The sequence below is a fragment of the Actinia tenebrosa genome, unplaced genomic scaffold, assembly GCF_029948245.1.
Source record: "Actinia tenebrosa isolate PJP-AT-01 unplaced genomic scaffold, QUT_ActTen_1.0 PGA_scaffold5__44_contigs__length_20552954, whole genome shotgun sequence".
Classification (NCBI taxonomy): domain Eukaryota; kingdom Metazoa; phylum Cnidaria; class Anthozoa; order Actiniaria; family Actiniidae; genus Actinia; species Actinia tenebrosa.
In genome coordinates this window covers 6,164,550-6,184,066 of record NW_028292582.1, presented here as the reverse complement: position 1 = coordinate 6,184,066, position 19,517 = coordinate 6,164,550, and the positions used below count along the sequence as shown (strand labels likewise).

General features: G+C 38.5%; 1 protein-coding gene across 2 annotated transcripts; it reads right to left on the bottom strand.

Annotated features, from left to right (window-relative positions):
* Positions 1-1,340: 1,340 nt before the first annotated feature.
* Positions 1,341-18,246, bottom strand: LOC116286973 (transient receptor potential cation channel subfamily A member 1). 2 transcript variants are annotated; one of them, XM_031693576.2, is made up of 11 exons: positions 17,758-18,243; positions 11,222-11,562; positions 10,839-11,112; positions 9,833-10,163; positions 9,146-9,339; positions 8,434-8,763; positions 7,254-7,821; positions 5,670-5,912; positions 4,930-5,133; positions 4,095-4,270; positions 1,341-3,579 (listed from the first exon to the last, which is right to left on the bottom strand). In XM_031693576.2, exons 1-11 carry the CDS (start codon positions 18,159-18,161, stop codon positions 3,237-3,239), a joined length of 3,408 nt encoding a protein of 1,135 aa, XP_031549436.1. In that variant the 5' UTR covers positions 18,162-18,243; the 3' UTR covers positions 1,341-3,236. The 2 variants fall into 2 exon arrangements, with proteins under 2 accessions (XP_031549436.1, XP_031549445.1); XM_031693585.2 differs by lacking the exons at positions 1,341-3,579; positions 4,095-4,270 and having other exon boundaries at positions 4,995-5,133; positions 5,601-5,912; positions 17,758-18,246.
* Between the last annotated feature and the right edge of the window lie 1,271 nt (positions 18,247-19,517).

Genomic DNA, 19,517 nt, shown 5'->3' with positions numbered 1-19,517 from the left:
GACAACACAATGGTGAGGTTTTGCAAAGATGTTTTCTTGTTTTTGTAAGAAGACTGAAAATCTTCAGTATGCTGTTGGAGTTGGAACATGTATCTGAATTCGCTGATATCTGCTTAATTTACTCATTTCATTTTGACATACCTATTTCAAAAACCTTCGTAGGTCAGAGATCTGAAATGGGCGATCTGAGACTAAAAGGAATGTTTGTCCTCGTATGTTTTCTAGTTAAAATCTCATTAATAATTAACTGAGAGGCTCGTCAACCTATAGAGTGGTTTTCATGAAACAGATGAAACAAATGCTAAAGTGTATTTAATGGGTTTATCACAACCATCACGTGACTTGTACCGTCCAATATATCGCTGTCTTAGATGGGATCAAGGTTTTGCGCTCCCGGGAGACAGAACCAAAACCAAGTACCCAAAACCAGGGGAGGAGGGATGAGGGAGGCGTTCTAGTTCCATTTGTAGGTCTTGTGTCGTTATATCGTTCCTTTTCTAGTTCTCAGTTCTTTGTTACAAATGCATCGTTTAGTTAGTCAGATTTTACCAGGCAATGACCGTTGAGTCATATTAATGAGCTTACTCCTGCAGTAGTATCGCTTGAGGTTATGGCTGCCGTTGTTTTTACTCTTTCTCAATTATCGAAGCGTTGAAAGATTAATTCATTATCAGCCTTCATTATTGCTCGAGATTATGGCCTTGGTACTTTGGAACACGTATTAGATCACGGCACAGCTACTACATTTGACTACTTGTAATCTCCAATGTTGAATGAGTAAAAAAAATTATTTGAAGTATTTGATTATTCTCGACTTTCACATGCCCATAATGCCTTGCGTTCTTGGGGGGTAACCAATCAAAAAACTGTCCCAAATTAAAAGGCTTCTTAATTGAATTTATACTATACCTAGCCCTGCTTTTATCTTTAAAATACTGATTATCAGTTTATTCCAAGTTATTTTTGCGTACAGATCCTGAAGAGTTTTGGTCTTACAGAAAATGTATTGACTTACGAAAAAATGTTTAAAATTTTCCTTAAACGTCTTCAAGCTTCTTTTTCTGTTTTTTACTGCTTCATTTTATCTTTGGATACCAAACAAGGTATTTTCAACATTGTCTGATCAGCCTTCAGCGAAATAAGTGGGTTTTTACCCTCTAGTTACCCCCCAAAGACGCAAAGGATTATGGGGATGTGAAAGTCGAGAGAAAAAAAAATGCTCCATCGAAACAAAATGTGAATATTTTCTGAATTTGTGAAACTCAGGGTACTCAAAGCCACTTGGGATAACCCTGGATCCTCCTCTAGATGGGCTTAAATCATAACTATACACACATGCACAAATGGAAATAAATTGTATTTATATTTGAAAGCGATGCTCTGATTAAAAAAAAGTGATTTTCATTTAAGAAAATGTACAAATATATTATATACAGTATATCGCTGAGTAATTGTGATTATGACCTTCTGTAATTTTCTTAGAAAAAGAAAAAAACAACAAACAATCGAAAAAAAATTGTAGTAGAAGATGCGTGCGTAAACTTGATATATCTAATACATTCTGTTGGTAGAAAGAGTGATTTTACAGGTCCGTGAAAGAAAGTTAACGTTGACTCACAGTCAAAATATAAATATAAAAATAAAAATCTGGCGTAAATGTCTACTACTATGTATTATATGCTTCCTACTCTTTCACGGGCCAAGTAAAATCTATTATAAACAAACTATTAGACTACTGCAAATTGTGCAAATTGTACGTTGTGATTGTAACCGAGTAGAGTACAAACACTAAGTGTGCAACACTTTGCACTATTTAGTAGTAAATAGTGTTAATTAAACAATAGAAAACAATAGGATTAGCATTATTTAGCAGTATTTAGTGGTATTGATGTTACACACTTATAGTGTTTGTACTCTACTAGTGGTACAAAAAAGGGTAGATTTTGAAATATTACAGTCCGAACATTAATTCAAATTGTTTTCTTATCACTATTCAATTATTTTTTTCACACTAAATCAGGTATAGTAGACCTCTTTGCGGATTCCCCGCTGCCATTTTAAAACAGCAAGAAAGTGGCCAGCCTTGAGTTTCGAGTCGAATAAAATAAAGTCTTTTGCTTTTTGTTTTTCGAGAATCTTGTATGAGCAAAAATATTTTATGTAATAAAGTCTCGTTACTTTTTTTCATTGCACGTTACTTTTGGCTCAAGGTCTGTCTCTTTCTTCCCATTCTAAATGGAGGTCTGGGATGTTAAGAGTAATCTATTAGACATGAGCTAGGGGCTAACCGCCCAGTAGGCTGCACTTATAATCATTAAGAGAAATTTGTTTTTCAATAACGAGCAATAATGGCATAAAGCCATTGGGTTAACACTCAAAACCTTTTTTTATCAGTTAGAAACTGATGTACTATGAGAATGCTTGTTTGAAGCGGTATTTTCAATTGTACGAAGATGTTTTATTGTATTTGTGTTAGAATGTAGATTTATCAGGCTTTTTTTTTGCAGAAAATGTATGGAAAATAAGCAAATGAAGGCCTAAACCTCATTTTCGATTCAAATTTTTGCTTTGGGTTAACACTTTGATTCCACTTTCATCGGTCATCTCCACTTCCAAGCAAGTTAATCTTTCTGAATAACAAGATTTTAGCCTTGTACAACAGCCTTTCTTCAAGAGAAAATAGTTTTTGGCGCTCACCGCTTGAATACGAAAATATTTCTCTCTTAATAAATATTGGATTGTCGTAGTGAAGATTAAATAATAGCATCAAATTTGAGCCCGTGGTCTTAAGGGTTGCTTATCAAATTTACGTGAAATAAATAGAGGTCCACATTTGAGACTATGGGAATATGGGATTTTCCGAAACCACGAGTTATTTGAGCCAAAGGTAAGAGGGATATGGATACCGCTTGAAAGGATGAATGCATAGGGATAAAAATAAAATATCCAATTGAGGATACGAGATATTCAGATTTTCACTAATAGTCCCCTTAACTTTGTGCCATCTTGAAAGGTAACGTTGCCTGTGTATCGAAGTTGGAACGGTGGCCTTGCAATGACAGAGACCTTTTTTAACACCTGGGAAAATTATTAACAGGTCCCTTTCTATCATTACACGGTTAACGCTGTCTTCGCGTCGATTCACAAGCACGGTTACCTTTCGAGATGGCGCAGAAAACTGTGAAGGTACTATTGGGCCTCAGTTTAGGCGACCGTATGCATCGATCACCATTCCGCTAAAAAGCCACATCAATGCCGGACGAATCCACTTCTTTGCTTTCTTTGGACTCGTCCAAGGCAGCGAAGTTAAATTCTTGCTGATCGTCAACGTTCTCTGGCATCGTCTCCGGTGTGATCCAGTCATCTTCATAGAAGGATTCTATATTCATTGAAGGATCTATTTTTCTTGCCAAGGCTTTAAGAAGCCGGTTTTGGGCTTCCATGGAATTGATAAGATACTTGACGCGTTTTTTGGTCTTGTCTACTTTTTTGCAGAGTCCTTTGTAACTGTCGTATGTTTCGCAATAGGAAGTGTATTCCAATGAAGAATCTTTGTATCCCAAAATTCTTCTTCTAAGTCTAAAATATGATAATAAAAGTGATCAGAATGACTGAGACTGTCAAATGAAATTATTTTGTCATCAACTGAGAGGCCACAAGTGAATTAGTAAATGCATGTGGCCAGTTTCATTTAATCTCATCACGAGATTAAAAATTCACGATTGAAAATTCATAGATTGAAAATTCACGAATCATTTTGGCAGCAGTAGCAATATGATACAATCTTTCAGGTGATGACTATTCAAGCCAGTTTTAATTCACTTTCGACGGAATCGGAGTCGCAGCTTATGATGAAGCTAGTGAAGACCAAAAACCGGAGTCGAAATCAGGATCGAAAGGTTTCCTTTTAGCTGGCTTACACTTCCGCTTACGTGTTTCACTTGCAATTTCACCCATGAACTGCGTCTGACTCTGACTCCACCGCAAGTGAGAACCAGGATTTAACAATCTCAGAATGATAGCAAGAAGGTGTCTTATGATAGAAACATGTGAGTCTAATAAAAGGTACTTGGGGTTAAAACAAGTTAACTCACCTTGTCATCAAACTGGGCTGATTAGGTCTTACAACAAGAACTTGTGTGTATATCATCCTGGAAATAAATCTGGGGTATTTGTCTTCAATTTGGGACACAAATTCTACTTGCATGGCTTGTCTCTTGAGAGTTGCTTCGCGTTGGATCTTATCGATGTCTCCAACAGCTAAACCGACCTGTAAAGTAAAAAATGATCAAGAGGGACCGTTAGTTACTCGGTTGGTTGGTTGGGGTGGTCAGTCATCCAGCCATCGATCTGGTGGTTGGTTTATCGGTCTATCGGTCAACCAGCCATTTGCCAACCCGGTGGTTGATTGGTCAGTTTATTGGTCAACAAGCCAGATGCCCACCTGTCGGTTGGGTTGTCGATTTATGGTTCAGTCAGCCACCCAGCTACCGGTTGATTAGTCGATCTGTCTTTTGGTTGTTTGGTCAGTCATTCGTTCAGAAGGTTTTGTGAAGCACGGGTGGGGTAGCAGTGAGAGCGCTCGCCTCTCGGCATCAATGCTACCAGGTTCTAGTCTACAAAACTTTCGCTGTTGTATCACAGCGTGGGACAATCACAACAGAGCTAGTTCCCAAACTAAGTGAAAGTTCGAAATATCGAATTAGAATTTAGAAGTTGATTTTTGAGGAGGGAGGAAAACCGGAGAACCCGGAGAAAAATCCTCGAAGCACAGGAGAGAACCAACAAACAACTCTATACGACGTCGAGATCGGCAGGACTCGAACTCGGGTCGCATTGGTGAGAGGCGGCGCATTAGCAGCGCACGCCACCGGTGCTTCCGGGCTTCCTACCGGGCTCGGCGTGTTATGTGAGTAGTAGTATACCTACCAACAGATTCATCAGCGATATCCCCATGATAAAAACAAAGAGAAATACAAACACAAATGCTGCTTCAGGGAATGGATTCTCGGGATTGTTGGTTTGGGCGTTGTTGCTTCCAATAGTTGATATAAAGGTGTCAACGTATTCGATTTCTCCAACCATCATGATGATTACTTTAACAAAAGCATGGCCAAGTGTCTGAAATGCAGCCTGAAAAAAAATCCTTATCCTTATTATTTCTATTTTAGCCTCAATCGAAGAGCATTGTGAGAAGTGTCCATTAGCATCATCACCTTTTAGTACATTCATCATCATCATCATCATTCATCATCATTTTCATCATCATTTATCATCATCATCATCATTCATCATCATATAAATCTTCCCCAAAAAGGAAAGCATCATCTTCATCATCAAAAGTAACCATCAACACTGTCCTCAATCTCACCAATAGGTAAAAGACTATTATATAACAACAAGGACTCTAGTAACGGATCCAGGGAGAGGGAGGGGGACAGGACATTTTTAAATTCTGTATTCACTTTTTACTGGTATGTATACTCAACATATGAATCCTCCTGGTTATTCGCCCTCACTTTCTGTTGATGCTTAACGTGATTTTTTGGATAATTGTTTCTAAATACTGCATGTACTTTAATAAACTCATGTATCTTTACCTATTCCTTGAAAAGTATGTAGAAGACAACACTAAAGGCAAACACAAAGACAATGAACACCACCATCACCTTAGTGACAGTCCAAATAACCTCCATGTGCATGCTAATGTACAGCCCAAGGGTCGCGAAACGACGAAGAAACAGCACAAAGTTGACGTAACAAAGAAAGATAGAGACGACAGCAATGATCCACATGATGTAGGGGTCTTTGAATCTCCCGTAGTTTATATCTACCCAACTGTCTGATGCCACATAGGGAATCATAAAAACAACAGTACTTCCATATAGGGCCCACTCCAATGCGTTGGTTGCCTGTTCAAATAATCAGTATTAGTCTATAACTCATGGTCTATTCTATTACAAATCCTTCACTGTATTTTTTAGAGTTGTCTATAACTAGGGCTTTCTGGAAAACAATCAGGTATAATATCCCATAATTTTTGATATAATTTCGATATACTTGTATATACGGAGCACAGTGCTGACGCCTTCCGCGCGCGGGAAATGCTGCTAGATCCTGCGACTGTCTTGGTTTTTGCATTTATAGTACACTCAACAAAATTACTCGACTCTGATTGGTCGAGAGGAGTACAATCATAGCGTTAATTGTACTCCGTAGGAGTACCGAATTAAGTCGCTATGGCAACACGGACAAAACAATGTCAAAACAATTATTTTCTATCATTTTGTACTTAAAAAACATATAAATAAAATTTTAAGCCGTAAGAACTAATATTTTTTATGCATTTCAGTTACGCGATGAGCTGAAAATCGGCCGCCAAATAGACAAAGATGAACGGCGTCGCTTCGCATTTTTTACTGAAATTTTGTTGAGTGAACTATAAACAAAAAATCGCACGATCTTCTCGTACAATTTGGAATTAATAGACACTCGTAATGTTTTGAAAATATATAAATGAATTCAATACCGAAATAAAATTAGTAACTATATACAGTAATGAAACGAATAAAACCGTTTTTCCCTTGCTCCTTTTAGTAATTACGCATTTAGGAAGAGCCGTAAACACCCAAGAAGTGTTAGAAGCACTCGCCAACGTCTCGTGCTTCTCCTTAAACTTCTTTCGAGCTAACATCACTTCCTGCGTGCTTTATCACTGAACGGATCACGGAAAAACTGTTTTATTTGTTAAATATAAGGAAAATAAAACGCGCGCGCATATCTCTGTACTGTGATATAAGCGCGCTGGGTGCTGTAGAGCATGAGAGAAGCAAGCTTAGGAACACGACGCGTAAAGTGTTTCTATCACAGCGCAGAGACATAATCAAGCGTTTTATATTGTTTTTATAAAATATTTTTGGACGATTTTGCGGGAGGGTCTCGGTCCTACCCTATGTTTAGGAATCAAGAGTGGAGTATTTTTAGTGCACTTGCTTCTGGAATATTGGGTTCTTTCCCCGGACATGGGATCTTATGTGAGTAGAGTTTGTTGATTCGAATGGTTTTTCTTCCGGTTCTCGGGATTGTTGGTTTGGGAGTTTGTTTTTTTGGGACTTTGTTTAGGCCAGAGGATGTTTCGGGTGTTCATATTCAGGATTCAGGTACGTATTCTACAAGAGAAAATGAACTTTTCAAGGAACAGGTAAAGATGCACGAGTTCATTTTTTCTTGTTTTCTATTCATTATCGTCTTACCTGAGTAAAATACATTTTTCTCTGCAAAAAGATCTGTAAAAATTCCTTTGCCATTTGAGCAACAGCAAAAACCAAGATAACAAAAGGTACAGATCCGCCCAAACTGCTCTTCCTGAATATCGAAGAAGCCTGAGACGTGTTGGTGGCAGCCAGGGGACGAAACGAGGCATACCGTCTTTCTTCTACCAAGAATACAGTGTACAATATGGTAAATGCCAGAAAAGTATAAAAACTGAGAAAATAAACGGTTTTTCCCAAAGCGGACCACTTCTTCTCCAACAGTTTTTGTGTTAGAGGATGTAGAAGGAGGTTTTCTTGGTTGTTCTGCACCATGATCTCGGGTCCAAAGTACCGTTTACCGCGTATAAAAGCCGGATCATCAGGGCCAGGGTCCAGCAATTGGAAATCATAAGTGATGGTGTAGTCAAAGTGAGAGGGGCTCATGTTTTCAGCCGGCTGTACACATTTGTCCATTATCAGTTTGGCCGCATCTGGAAAATGCGCAATCAATAGCTTCATGGGTGGCTGGCCATTCACACCTGCTTTAATGTTCAGTATTTCTTTCCATCTAAAATAATTGAAATAGTCGAAGATTAGGCAGAAAATTTGTTAATATAATATATAAATATATTTAGTTTTTTTTTAGCCTGCTTTTTTTTGTAATGATGATAATGTATTGAAGTTTCCTTGTGATAACTTTAATATTTGTAACGCGCATATTCTAGTTTACACATAGTCGATTACAACGCATTGACATCCTAGAGGCAGGTTTCTAATCATCACATCATTTCTATCCTGTACTTTTACAAAAATTACATATTTAAACAAGGGAGCACGTTAAAATTTTGATTGTGTTGGTTTATCTTCGATTTTATCGCACGTATTATAAGATATAGCAGGCGTTCCTCGTAGTTCTTGTTTACGTGCGCGTGCTACACTTCATGGCAGGCGTTCCTTGCTTTAGTCGAGCTAGCGAATTTACTCCGAAAACCGACGAATATTTTGCGTCATTCCCTTCCTTACACGATCGTAAGCCACTCGGATCGGCCGAAACCAAAACACTACGAGGAACGCCTGTCACAAGATGGATTGCGCGCGCTAGATAGATCAACCAAGAACAATGACTTTCCTTACACAAACAAAATTTTAATGTGCTCCCTTGATTTAAAGGCACGGTTACCTTTGATGTCGACATATTGCCATAACGACATCAGAAGATCCATACTTGACTGCTGTATCAATCAATCCCAGGTTCGTGTTGTTCCGAACTGTAACCGAAGCACCACAATCCAAGAGAAGTTCCACAACAGCCACGTGATTGTATCGTACTGCTTCTAATAACGCTGTATCTTCACTGGTGTTAACATTATCAATCTCGGCTTCGTTTTCTAGCAAAGTTTCACAAGTCTTGATTCCTCCATTTCTAGCAGCAGCCATGAGAGGCGTAGAGCGTAGGTTGTCACGACAGTTGACATCAGCACCACGTTTGATCAGCTTTTCGCAGACTTTTCTAAGATAAAAGCATGAATGAAAATAAAAAATATGAAGCGCCAAGGTAAGTTATCGCAGCAAATCAAAAGAATATTAATACTTAATATTCTCTTTCAGCAAATATAGTAAAGACGTTAAGAATAAAAAACCAGCAGTTTACTTTCAACTACGATTTACTGAATATTCGGTCTCTTACACCACGTGCAAAGATGCTACAGGGTCTTTGATTAAGAGCTTCGAGATTAAATATTTTCCTTCAAATATTTGGAAATACGCTGCTTATGTCCATTGTTCATCTATTTCTGAATGATGGAGGAAATGTTCCCGTGTCTGAATGATGCCTTCCTTAAAGAGATACAAAAATAAACCAACTTTTGCGTTACTTCTCGATGAACTTATACCTGTGTCCTTTTGCCGCTGCAACATGCAGCGCTGAACGCCCTTCATCATCACGGTCGTTAATAGACGAACCCGCTCGTCCCAGTGCCTCCACGTGGTCTGCTCTACCAGCTTCGGCCGCAAGGTACATTGGGGTCTGCTGGTTTTCGTCTTGGAAAATAAAACGAGTTTGTTTCTTGAGGAGAACTTGAAGAACCTGTAGGCACATGACATATAAAGAAGGCAACAGTTTCGGCAAATTGTATTTGGGGAGATTTGGCATTTGAATACGACTGCAAGTTACGTCATCGCTGCCGGCCATGTTGGTGGCATTAAAGAAAAGATTTGTTTTATAGCCGGACCAAGATGGCCGTTATATTTGTGTCTTTTGACTCTCTTGAGAATGCCTGCAACCCATCAATAACCTATGGGTAGGACAAACCAAGGCTTCAGTAAGGGTCCAATTACGCACCGTAAAACTTTTAGCTTTTAGTTGTACCCAGCGCAGCGTTGCAAGAACCCCTCGATGTCTTTCAATCATTTAGTTAGATGTTAGAAGTTACAAGGACTTCAGTAAGCTTTTTTCCTGGCGCTACGTAACTGCTTATTCAAACAGCGAAAAGAAAGAAAGATGACAAAAAGCAGGTACGTGAACAGCGTGGTACCACAGGGTATAATAAAATCAAGATGTTCTTGTAGGATATACGAACCTTGATGTTAGAGCACACGGCGGCATAATGCAAAGGAACTCTTTCACGAATATCCGGGCTGTACAAGTTTTCCAGACAACCATCAGTGTCCAGTAACACCATCAAAGTATCTTGGTTTTCATTTTCAATAGCAAGATGAAGGCAGTTCTTAACCTGGTTGTCATAAGCGGTGATTTCAGCGCCACGTGACAGTAAGAGAACAGCGCTTCCTGATTGGCCGTTTGCCACTGCTTCTAGGAAGGGAGTCCTGTTGGTGTAGTCACGTGCATCAACCTTGGCTCCCTCGTCCAATAAGAAATTGATGATGTCCAGGTGACCAAACGACGCTGCTCTGTAAGGTGGTTAACATCAAACTATTATTCTCTATCTCTGGTACTAATTAAAAATAGACTAGATTTGCCTCAAGTCCACCACTCTTGTCTCCCGCGAGAGTTTTTTTATTTGAGCGAAGCGAGAATTTGTTGTCACGAGATGAAGTCACAAGAGGTCGTTTCGTCGCATGCCAATAAATGCACAGAGGGCTGCGGACTTTGCGAAAGTTTAAAAAATGACATCCCCTACCCTGTCTGACAAAACAACCGGAGGGGAGGGAGTATTCTAATTCTATTAATGACTCATCGAATCTACCCGACTCAATCTACCCGAATCCGCCATCTTTTTTTACATTCTCGCATAGCTAGAATCCTGTAGAATGCTAGACTGCGAGCAGGTCCCTCCCTCCCCAGCCCCCTCCCCCAGGGACTTTTGACTCGTAACCAATCTTCCTCGGTCAATTGACATGAACGGACAGACGGACAGTGACCAAGGGAAATAGAGGGACTGCTTGCAGTCTAGTAGAATGCAAGTCACAGTGGTCGTTTTGATCACGTGAGCTCTTACTGCAAGTCGCCTATTAGAACATCTATTGCCGGCAAAACTCTTTTACTACTCACGTGAGAAAACACGGTGTCCAAATCATTACTTATTTACTCTGTTAATTTTGGTGCATTCATTGTTGTATACTCACTTGTGCAAGGCGGTTCGGCCATCGAATGTTCTCGAATACTGAATATCAGCTCCTTTCAAGATGAACAACTTTACCATTTCAAGATGGCCCTTAGTGCAGGCTAAATGTAGTGGGGTAGCAAAGTCAGTCTTGGTCAAGTTCACGCTTGGTTGGTATTTCAGGATTTCTTCAGCAATTTCTTTGTTGTTGGTGAGAGCAGCCAGATGTAGAATAGTGTTGCTGTCAATGTCTCGGGCATTTACGATGTCAGCCATATTTGCTGACATGGCGATTGCTATCAATGATAAAGAAAAGAGATTAGAAATGTTGGTCTATGGATCACTTCCTACTTCCCTACTTCCTCCCTTCCATCTTTCAAGTCAGTCAGCCAATTATTTTTCTACCTTGATCTAAAATAACCTTGGAAGCTTTGTGGTTTCCATTGGCAACTGCAACATGCAAGGGGGTCGTCTTGTCAACAGCTTGTGCCATATAGTCAGCACCTCTATCCAACAACATCTTACATAACTCAGCATCACCATGGATACCCGCCACATGAAGCGGGGTGAGTAACGACTTGTCTACAGCATTGATTTGAATACTGTGATTATCTAACAATAATAGAACTAGCTCTTTGTTGCCTCGTCGACAGGCAAAGTGAAGAGGGGTGCAGCCATTGTTGTTCTTTGCATTAGGGTTAGCGCCGTGATCAAGGAGAAGCTTGGTTGTTTCACGCCAACCAAATCTGAAAACACAGATGTGAAAGTAATTAGAGAAAGAAGAAAACTAAACAGAAGAAGAAAAAAATAAGCTAGTTAGAGCTAGGGAGAATACAAACTATGAATGCATTAAATAACCCAAGAAGGATGCATGGGATGAGGAAAGGAAAGAAAAGAGCTAAATGAATAAGATAAATGAAAACAATTTAAAACAAATAAACAACAGTGGAATAAATAAATAAAGAATTGAGCTGTGAATGAAAATGCATGAATAAATTACAGCACCGATAAGATACACACATCAATAACAGCCATTTGTTGGATGCTGAATTTATTCTGGCATGGGGCTAAAGGTTGAATGCCTGTAAAGTTTTATACGACTTATTTGTTTGTCTGGGATTTGGAAACCAAGTTTTGGAATATGATTAATTTAGCAGGGGAGAGGTTGACTGTGTCAATTATAAAACCTTTCCAGAGGCGGATACAGGATTTTAAAAATGGGGGTGGATAATTTTTAAAAGGTTCTTTTGAGCCTTCTTTTTACAGTACCAAGGGGAAAAATGATTAAATCATAACATACAGTGTACTGCATACTAACTTGTGAATGCAGCTAAATTTTGACTCTTGACATGTTTTGTAATTAGATGCAATCATATTCTTCTATTTTCCTAAAAATATTTACTTTTACTTTAAAAAGGGGAGTGGAAATCCACCCAATCCACCCCCTGTATTGGCCCCTGCTTTCATGCAGTTTCATATTACATGTATTAGAGGGGGCAGTATGGTTGAGTGGTCATAGCGTCAGTCTAGCCATCATGTGGTGCGGACTTCAAGTCCCACTGTGGCCACAAGCTGAGACTGTATATGTCCTGATCTTTGATTAGTTCAAATTCAGTTTCTCGACCATTCTTGTAAATAGCCAACTGGTTTGCCTCCTTGCTAGTTTGGATTCTCAATACACTTTATATTTCTATTTATTCTTTTCAGTTTACACCTAATTGAAAAATGGTTGTTGGGTTAAAAAAAAGGTTATATCATCAAAGCTAAGACTGAAGGGGAGCATGGGAAGACTAACAAAGATTGAAGAAATTGCCGAGTTGGCCTCCCTTGTAAATAACAACTCAACAAAGGTAGCTGTCTCAAGTATCATCCAGAGAAGCGACGACGAATCGCTAAACAGAAAGGCAAAGGAAGCCAACACCATCATCGAACAGCTTTGCGAAAGGAACAACTGGAACTATATAGAACATTCCAACATCCAGCCTGACGAACATCTAAACCGGAGCGGGCTCCATCTAAATAGATCAGGAACTAAACAGTTTGCAACCAATTTTATTAATTTTTTAAAGAAGACATAGGAACTAACTGTCATGGAGCCCATAGAGAAAGGGAACAAGGGTAAGTCACGTAATTTAGACAAAATATTTGGTCGTGGTTTAACAATGGCTTCCTTAAATATTAATAGCTTAGTTGCGCACATTGATGAATTACGGGTGTTTCTCGCCGCATCTCCTGAAATTGATATCCTGGCAATCAATGAAACAAAATTAGACTCTACCATTATGGATTCTGAGTTACATATAGAGGGTTTCGATATTGTCAGAAAAGATCGATCTCAGAATGGTAGAAACGGAGGAGGCGTATGTATTTACATGAGAAACAACCTGAGTTATCAAAGACGCGACGACTTTGATGATGGGATCTTAGAACTCATCACTATAGAAATCTTTAAGCCACGATCAAAATCATTCTTAGTTAGTACTTGGTATCGCCCTCCCAACTCACCCCTCGAGTTATTTACGACATTTGAAAAGCTCATAGATAGCATTGATAAGACAAATCTCGATTATTATTTGTTAGGTGATATAAATTGCGATCTCTTAGAACTAACGAGAACGAACCTAGCTTCATCTAATTTAATTGATATTTTGGATATCTATGGGCTTTATCAGCTATTAAATGAGCCAACACGTGTAACGCATAACACCAAATCATTAATTGACTTATGTGTGACAAACACTCCCGACAAAATTAGTAAGTCAGGTGTGTATCATCTTGGCATCAGTGATCACTCTTTAGTATTCATGACGAGAAAAATTCATTACGAGCCGTCAAAGGCTCGCAAAATTGAGGTACGTAACTTCAGAAATTTCGATCAAGACAAATTTTTGAGTGATCTCAAACAACTGCCATGGTCAGACATCAAGTCTTACGATGATCCGAATGATATGTGGATTCGCTGGAAAACCTTGCTAACCAAGTGTATTGATTCCCACCTGCCTGTTCGCCACAAGCGTGTGGGAAGGAAAAACTCACCATGGATCACAACGGAGCTAATACAGAAAATGCGGTCACGTGACCAATTGAAAAGGAAAGCAATTTCCACTGACAGTGACTTATTTTGGAAAAAATACAAAGAATCGAGAAACAGGATTAATAACGAAATTAGATTAGCGAAGAAAAAATACTTTACGGAAAATTTAGCACTAAATAAATCTGATCCTCGGAAAACATGGCACCTCCTTAATGATCTAAGTGCTCGAAAGGCTAGCAAATTTTCCGGCGTTTCCGAAATTAAAGTTGCCAATAAATCAGTAACCTCACCAAGTGAGATGGCCGAGATTTTCAATGAACATTTCACAAGTATAGGCCAGACTCTAGCCAATAAATTACCTCCATCTGACATTAAATTTGAATCATTTCTGAAACCTACAACTGGTAAAACTTTCGCTATCCAACCTCCAAGTGAGCAAACTGTTTGCGACTTGTTAAGAAGTATAAAGGAAAAGAAAGCTGCAGGCTTAGATAACATACCCAACAAATTGCTAAAAATGTCCGCCTCTGTAGTGGGACCATCTCTCACTGTGATTTTTCGACAATCTATTAAAATGGGCATTTTTCCTAGGGAGTGGAAAATAGCGAAAGTAACGCCTATATTTAAAAAAGGGGAGAAAACTGACCTAAACAATTATCGCCCAATCTCGGTCATCCCCACTGCTTCAAAGATATTTGAGAAGATCGTTTATGATCAACTATACGATTATTTGAATGAAAACCAGTTATTGACGGAATGCCAGTCAGGCTTTCGCTCCCTGCACAGCACTGTCACCGCGTTGCTCGAAGCAACGAACGAATGGTCAGTTAATATAGACAAGGGACTACTTAACGGAGTAATCTTCATAGACCTCCAAAAAGCCTTCGACACCATAGATCATGAAATTCTTTTGTCCAAACTATCGAATTATGGCGTAGATGAAGGCTCACTCAAGTGGTTCCGTTCTTATTTACTGACGAGGTCTCAGCTGTGCAGTGTTAACGGAAGTCTGTCTGAGCCTTGTACTGTGAGCTGCGGTGTACCACAAGGCAGTAATTTAGGCCCACTTTTATTTCTCCTGTATATTAATGACTTACCAAATTGTTTGGCGCAAGCCATAACAAGAATGTTTGCTGATGATACCAGCATCAGCGTTCATGGTAAAAATGTAGGAGACTTGGAACCAAGCATCAACACTGAACTCACTAATATACATCAGTGGTTGTTAGCAAATAAGCTAAGCTTGAATGTAGCGAAAACGGAATTTATGATTATTGGGTCCCGCCAAAAGTTCACAGCGCAATGCGATTCCACTATTAATATTGCGATTAATGGAGCTAGCGTTAAACAAGTTGATCACACCAAATCTTTGGGTGTCACTATCGATAAAAACCTTAATTGGTCAGAACATGTTAACAACATTTCGAAGAAAATCTCTTCAAGTATAGGGGCTCTAAGACGTGTTCGCCCATTTATTTCGACCGATAGTGCCATCCAAATCTACGAAGCCTTAATTCTACCCAAACTGGACTATTGTAGTGCAGTTTGGGATGGATTAAGTGATAAACTATGTGTTCAACTACAAAAGCGTCAAAATCGAGCGGCTAGAGTTATCACAAGATCTAACTATGACATAAGATCTAGCCATCTCCTTGACCAATTAAACTGGGATACACTTGCAGTTCGTCGTAAAAAACAAAAAGCCCTACTAATGTTTAAGACGATGCAGGAACGTACACCAGTTTACTTACAAAACCTTTTCTCCGACTACCATACTAAATACAACCTTCGAAATCATGATCATAAACTGTCAATACCTAAGCCACACACTGAATATCTAAAACGATCATTCAGCTATAGTGGGGCAAAATTGTGGAATGACCTACCGTTAAGTATAAAAGAGGTCAAGTCAGTACGAAAATTTAAAACGGAAATTGATAGTTTGTACAGTAAGAAAAGTTGTAACTAAGGGCTCCACGGCAAACATGTAAAACAGTAACTAGCTTTTTATTCGTAAATCTTTACTTTTAAATATTTTTAGGCAATTGACTGATGTTTTTACCGTGGCAAAATAAAGAAGCTTCCTTCCTTCAAAAAAAAAAAAAAAAAAAAAAAACAATTATGCTAATTTCATGTGTATATTGCAGTTTTCCCTTCCTGTGCACATTTTATGCATCATGGCTTTGGCATGTTGTTAATCTAAGTCGACCGACTTTGCTCTACTGTGCATTTTTACATGTCTTTATGCAAACATTATACACATTTCGGAGTACCCAAAAGCCTTTTCGGTCTTAGCTTTGATGATATGGTCTTCTCGAACCCAAACCCTACCTTTTTTCAATTAGGTGTATTCATTCTTGTAAGAGCATTGAGACTTTGTAGAATGCTCCTAACAAAGTATTATTGTTATCATTATTTAATAGTATTATTATTGCCACATAACTGTCCCAAATTTGTGTGCAACTCTGTCTTGTGACCTAACTCTTGTTAAGTCAAGGGAAGTTAACAGTCAGGCTACTAAATCCTCTTTAGAAACAAAATTATGGATCCACTCTTGTGATCTCAGAATCTAAAATTCAGAAAGTCCACATTGTTTGGTATATTACTTTGCATTAACTAAGCATACAATTCAGCATAATCAAAGAAAGTGTTTGTGGGGGAGTGGGGTTTGTCAGGGTTGACAGGTACATCAAACTCTAGCATAAACATATAATGGCTTTGAAGAACTGTGTGATACACACTAATACAGTCTAGCTTTACATTGCATATGATTTCTTTGCAAAAACATTGGTCCAGATTATGAATTGAGACTAAAATTTTAATGGATTGGCGGATCCTGCAAATGCAGGGGATGGCGGATTTATCAATTTTTTTGGTTTAGATTTCAGTTTTTGTTTGTTATACTAATTATTAAGAGTTTGGAAAATGGAATCTAAACCACAAAATTGTTAAAAAAAAATGACATACCAGCTAAATGTCAAATTAATTGTAGATTTGGATTTGAGGACTTTTTTGGTGTATCGACAGATACAGGCATCATTATTTTAATGGATTGATTGATTTGCATACCCATATTCAACCCACTTGTGAATATTATACTTGCGTCAAGAACAAGAATGAAAATACTGCTTTTCATGGTTAGTGAAAATCATTTCAAGGTCCATTGACTTTAATTTAAACACAAGACTAAGATATGATAATTATATGTAACATAGCATTTCTTGAATTCTTTTTCAATGATCACTAGATAAAATTAAATAGAAGCCACATCCAGGAAAATTCATTCAAGAGCATTAGAGTAAGAGCGATGCTGGTTTAATATCGATTTCTTGAATGCTTAAAAGAAATTTAAAAAGTTATTCAGATGCCAAACATAATGTAGTAAATTTTAATTTCAATACCTAGCCTAATGACGTTGCCTTGTCACGCATAAAAGTAAGCTTCGAATTCAAATAGTTTTGAGAATTCGACAAGTCGAGTTTTTTTTTAGCTTTAAAGGCAAGTTTAAGGGGTAAAAGTTTTTGCTATTGGCTTCGTTCGAAGTATTATACTATAGTAAAGAACGAACTTATTCAAGGCGGGATAAAATGAAATAGTTTACTAGTAGATAAAATTGGTTTGTCTTTGTTTTGGTTAGATGCGAAGTAGTTTCAGAACCTACAGGATGTACTTGGCAAGAAGGGATAAAGAATTAACAGAAAAAAATAATTTTTGGAATAAGACTAGGGATAACATGCTTAACAGTGTGAAATAGGGTCAATCGAAAACAAGCTTTTGTCGGCATATAAACGGACTAGCTTATAAGGGATACTGAAAGTCCTCAGAATAATATATTAAATGTATCAAAGTTTAACTGTTGAGCTAAGGAAAGATCGTTTAATAAAACTAAATCTTCGTATATTTTTACCTGGATGAGATGTGAAGAGGTGTGTTACTTTCGTCTCTTGATCTTATATTAACCTGGGCCCCGTGATCTAGCAACTTTGCAACAGCTTCGCATCTGTTGTATCTTACAGCATGATGAAGCCCAGAGAGACCCGTATCGTCAAGATCATTCAGATTTTTAGCCTTTTTCGCTCTAGCGATGACTTGGTCGACTACATCTAGAGTTCCTTCTCGAACTGCTTCGTGTACATCGGAGATGGCCGTCCTATAATGACTTGTTAACTCGTTCATCTCCAGTGATGCAGCTTTTTTCACTACAACACTCCAAGTTTTCGATTTCTTCTTTTTCTTTTCTTGCCCTGCTCCAGCCAAATCGATCCCTTCGTTAAGCGAATTGTTCGACGCGATGAAGGCCTCGTTCTTCATACTGATATAATTCCATCGCTGACTTTATATAAATGCATTACTGTATATTATGTATGCTCGACTTCACCGGCTCTGTTTTTGTTTGTTAGCTTTTGATGTCAATGTGTGACGTCATGGCCAGTGTGCACTTGACCAAAAAGATGAATGAAAATGGATAAAAATTGGAAATGACTTTAAACTTAGTTAAAAGTATTTGTATGGCTTTAATAGTATCCAAGCAACATTTTTTCTTCACAGTAAAATGTGTCGGATAAAAATTATCAATTTTATATAGCATATAAATTGTGAGTAAATGACGTCATTTACTCAACCCTTCATAATTGAGTCAAATAGACCTTTCCCGAATTCGCTTGGATGAGCACGGTACAATGGTTTGAAGCCGAGACTGAACTTGTTTCTTTTATTCATCAAGTCCAACCTCGATTTGAAACCTTTGTTTTGTGGTCAGACGAGCGAATTCGGGAAAGGTCTATTAAAGGTATTTTCAAGTACACGAGTGCTAATCAAGCACAATGTCACAAGAGGACGACAGAGTAGTATAGGGGATGGGGGTTCCAGCGCAACGACCACTGGAGGATTACCCGTCTAAAGTACCCCCTTTGATTCGTACCGCGATTACCCGCATCCCGCGTCTATGTAAAATATGTTAGTCTATATATGGAGTGCGAAGATTGTAAAGAGTTTGTTTATGACTTCTGTATAAAGTGCTTAAAACCCAAGTTTGTACCTACTAAGCCAAATAAGTATATTTGTTGTGGTAAAAAAATGCAAATAGAAGACGACACGTCAGCACAGTGTTACGAGTGTGGTAAGAATATTCGTAATGCCGTACCAAATGCTACCAAAGAGCAATATTACGCCAATGGAGGTCGTAAGAAGACCCCATACAAAAGAATAAAATACTTTAGGGACTGGATGAGTCATATCCAAGGTTATCGACCGGTATATTTAGACAACGAAGTAAAGAAGAAAATCATAGACCACTTAGAAGAGCCAACCCCACAAAGTCTACGGAAGACATTGAAAAAATTAAAACTAGGGAAATATTACAAAGCTATTCCCTATCTTTTGTCTGAAATTACCGGTAAGTCTATTCCTGAGGTTTCTGATATGAGCAGAGCCGAGTGGATGTTTTGTCGGCTGGATAAGGATATTCCTTATTACCCTGACGTAATCTACGAAATATTTTACAAAATAGACCCCAACCACCCACTGTTAGAATGGATTCCCAGGCGATGACATCACATAGCAACGCCAACATTCCTCTTCCTCATAACAACCAGCGTTTTCCGAGCACACGATCGAAACCCGAGCACACGATCAAAACCCGAGCACACGACCAAAACCCGAACTAAA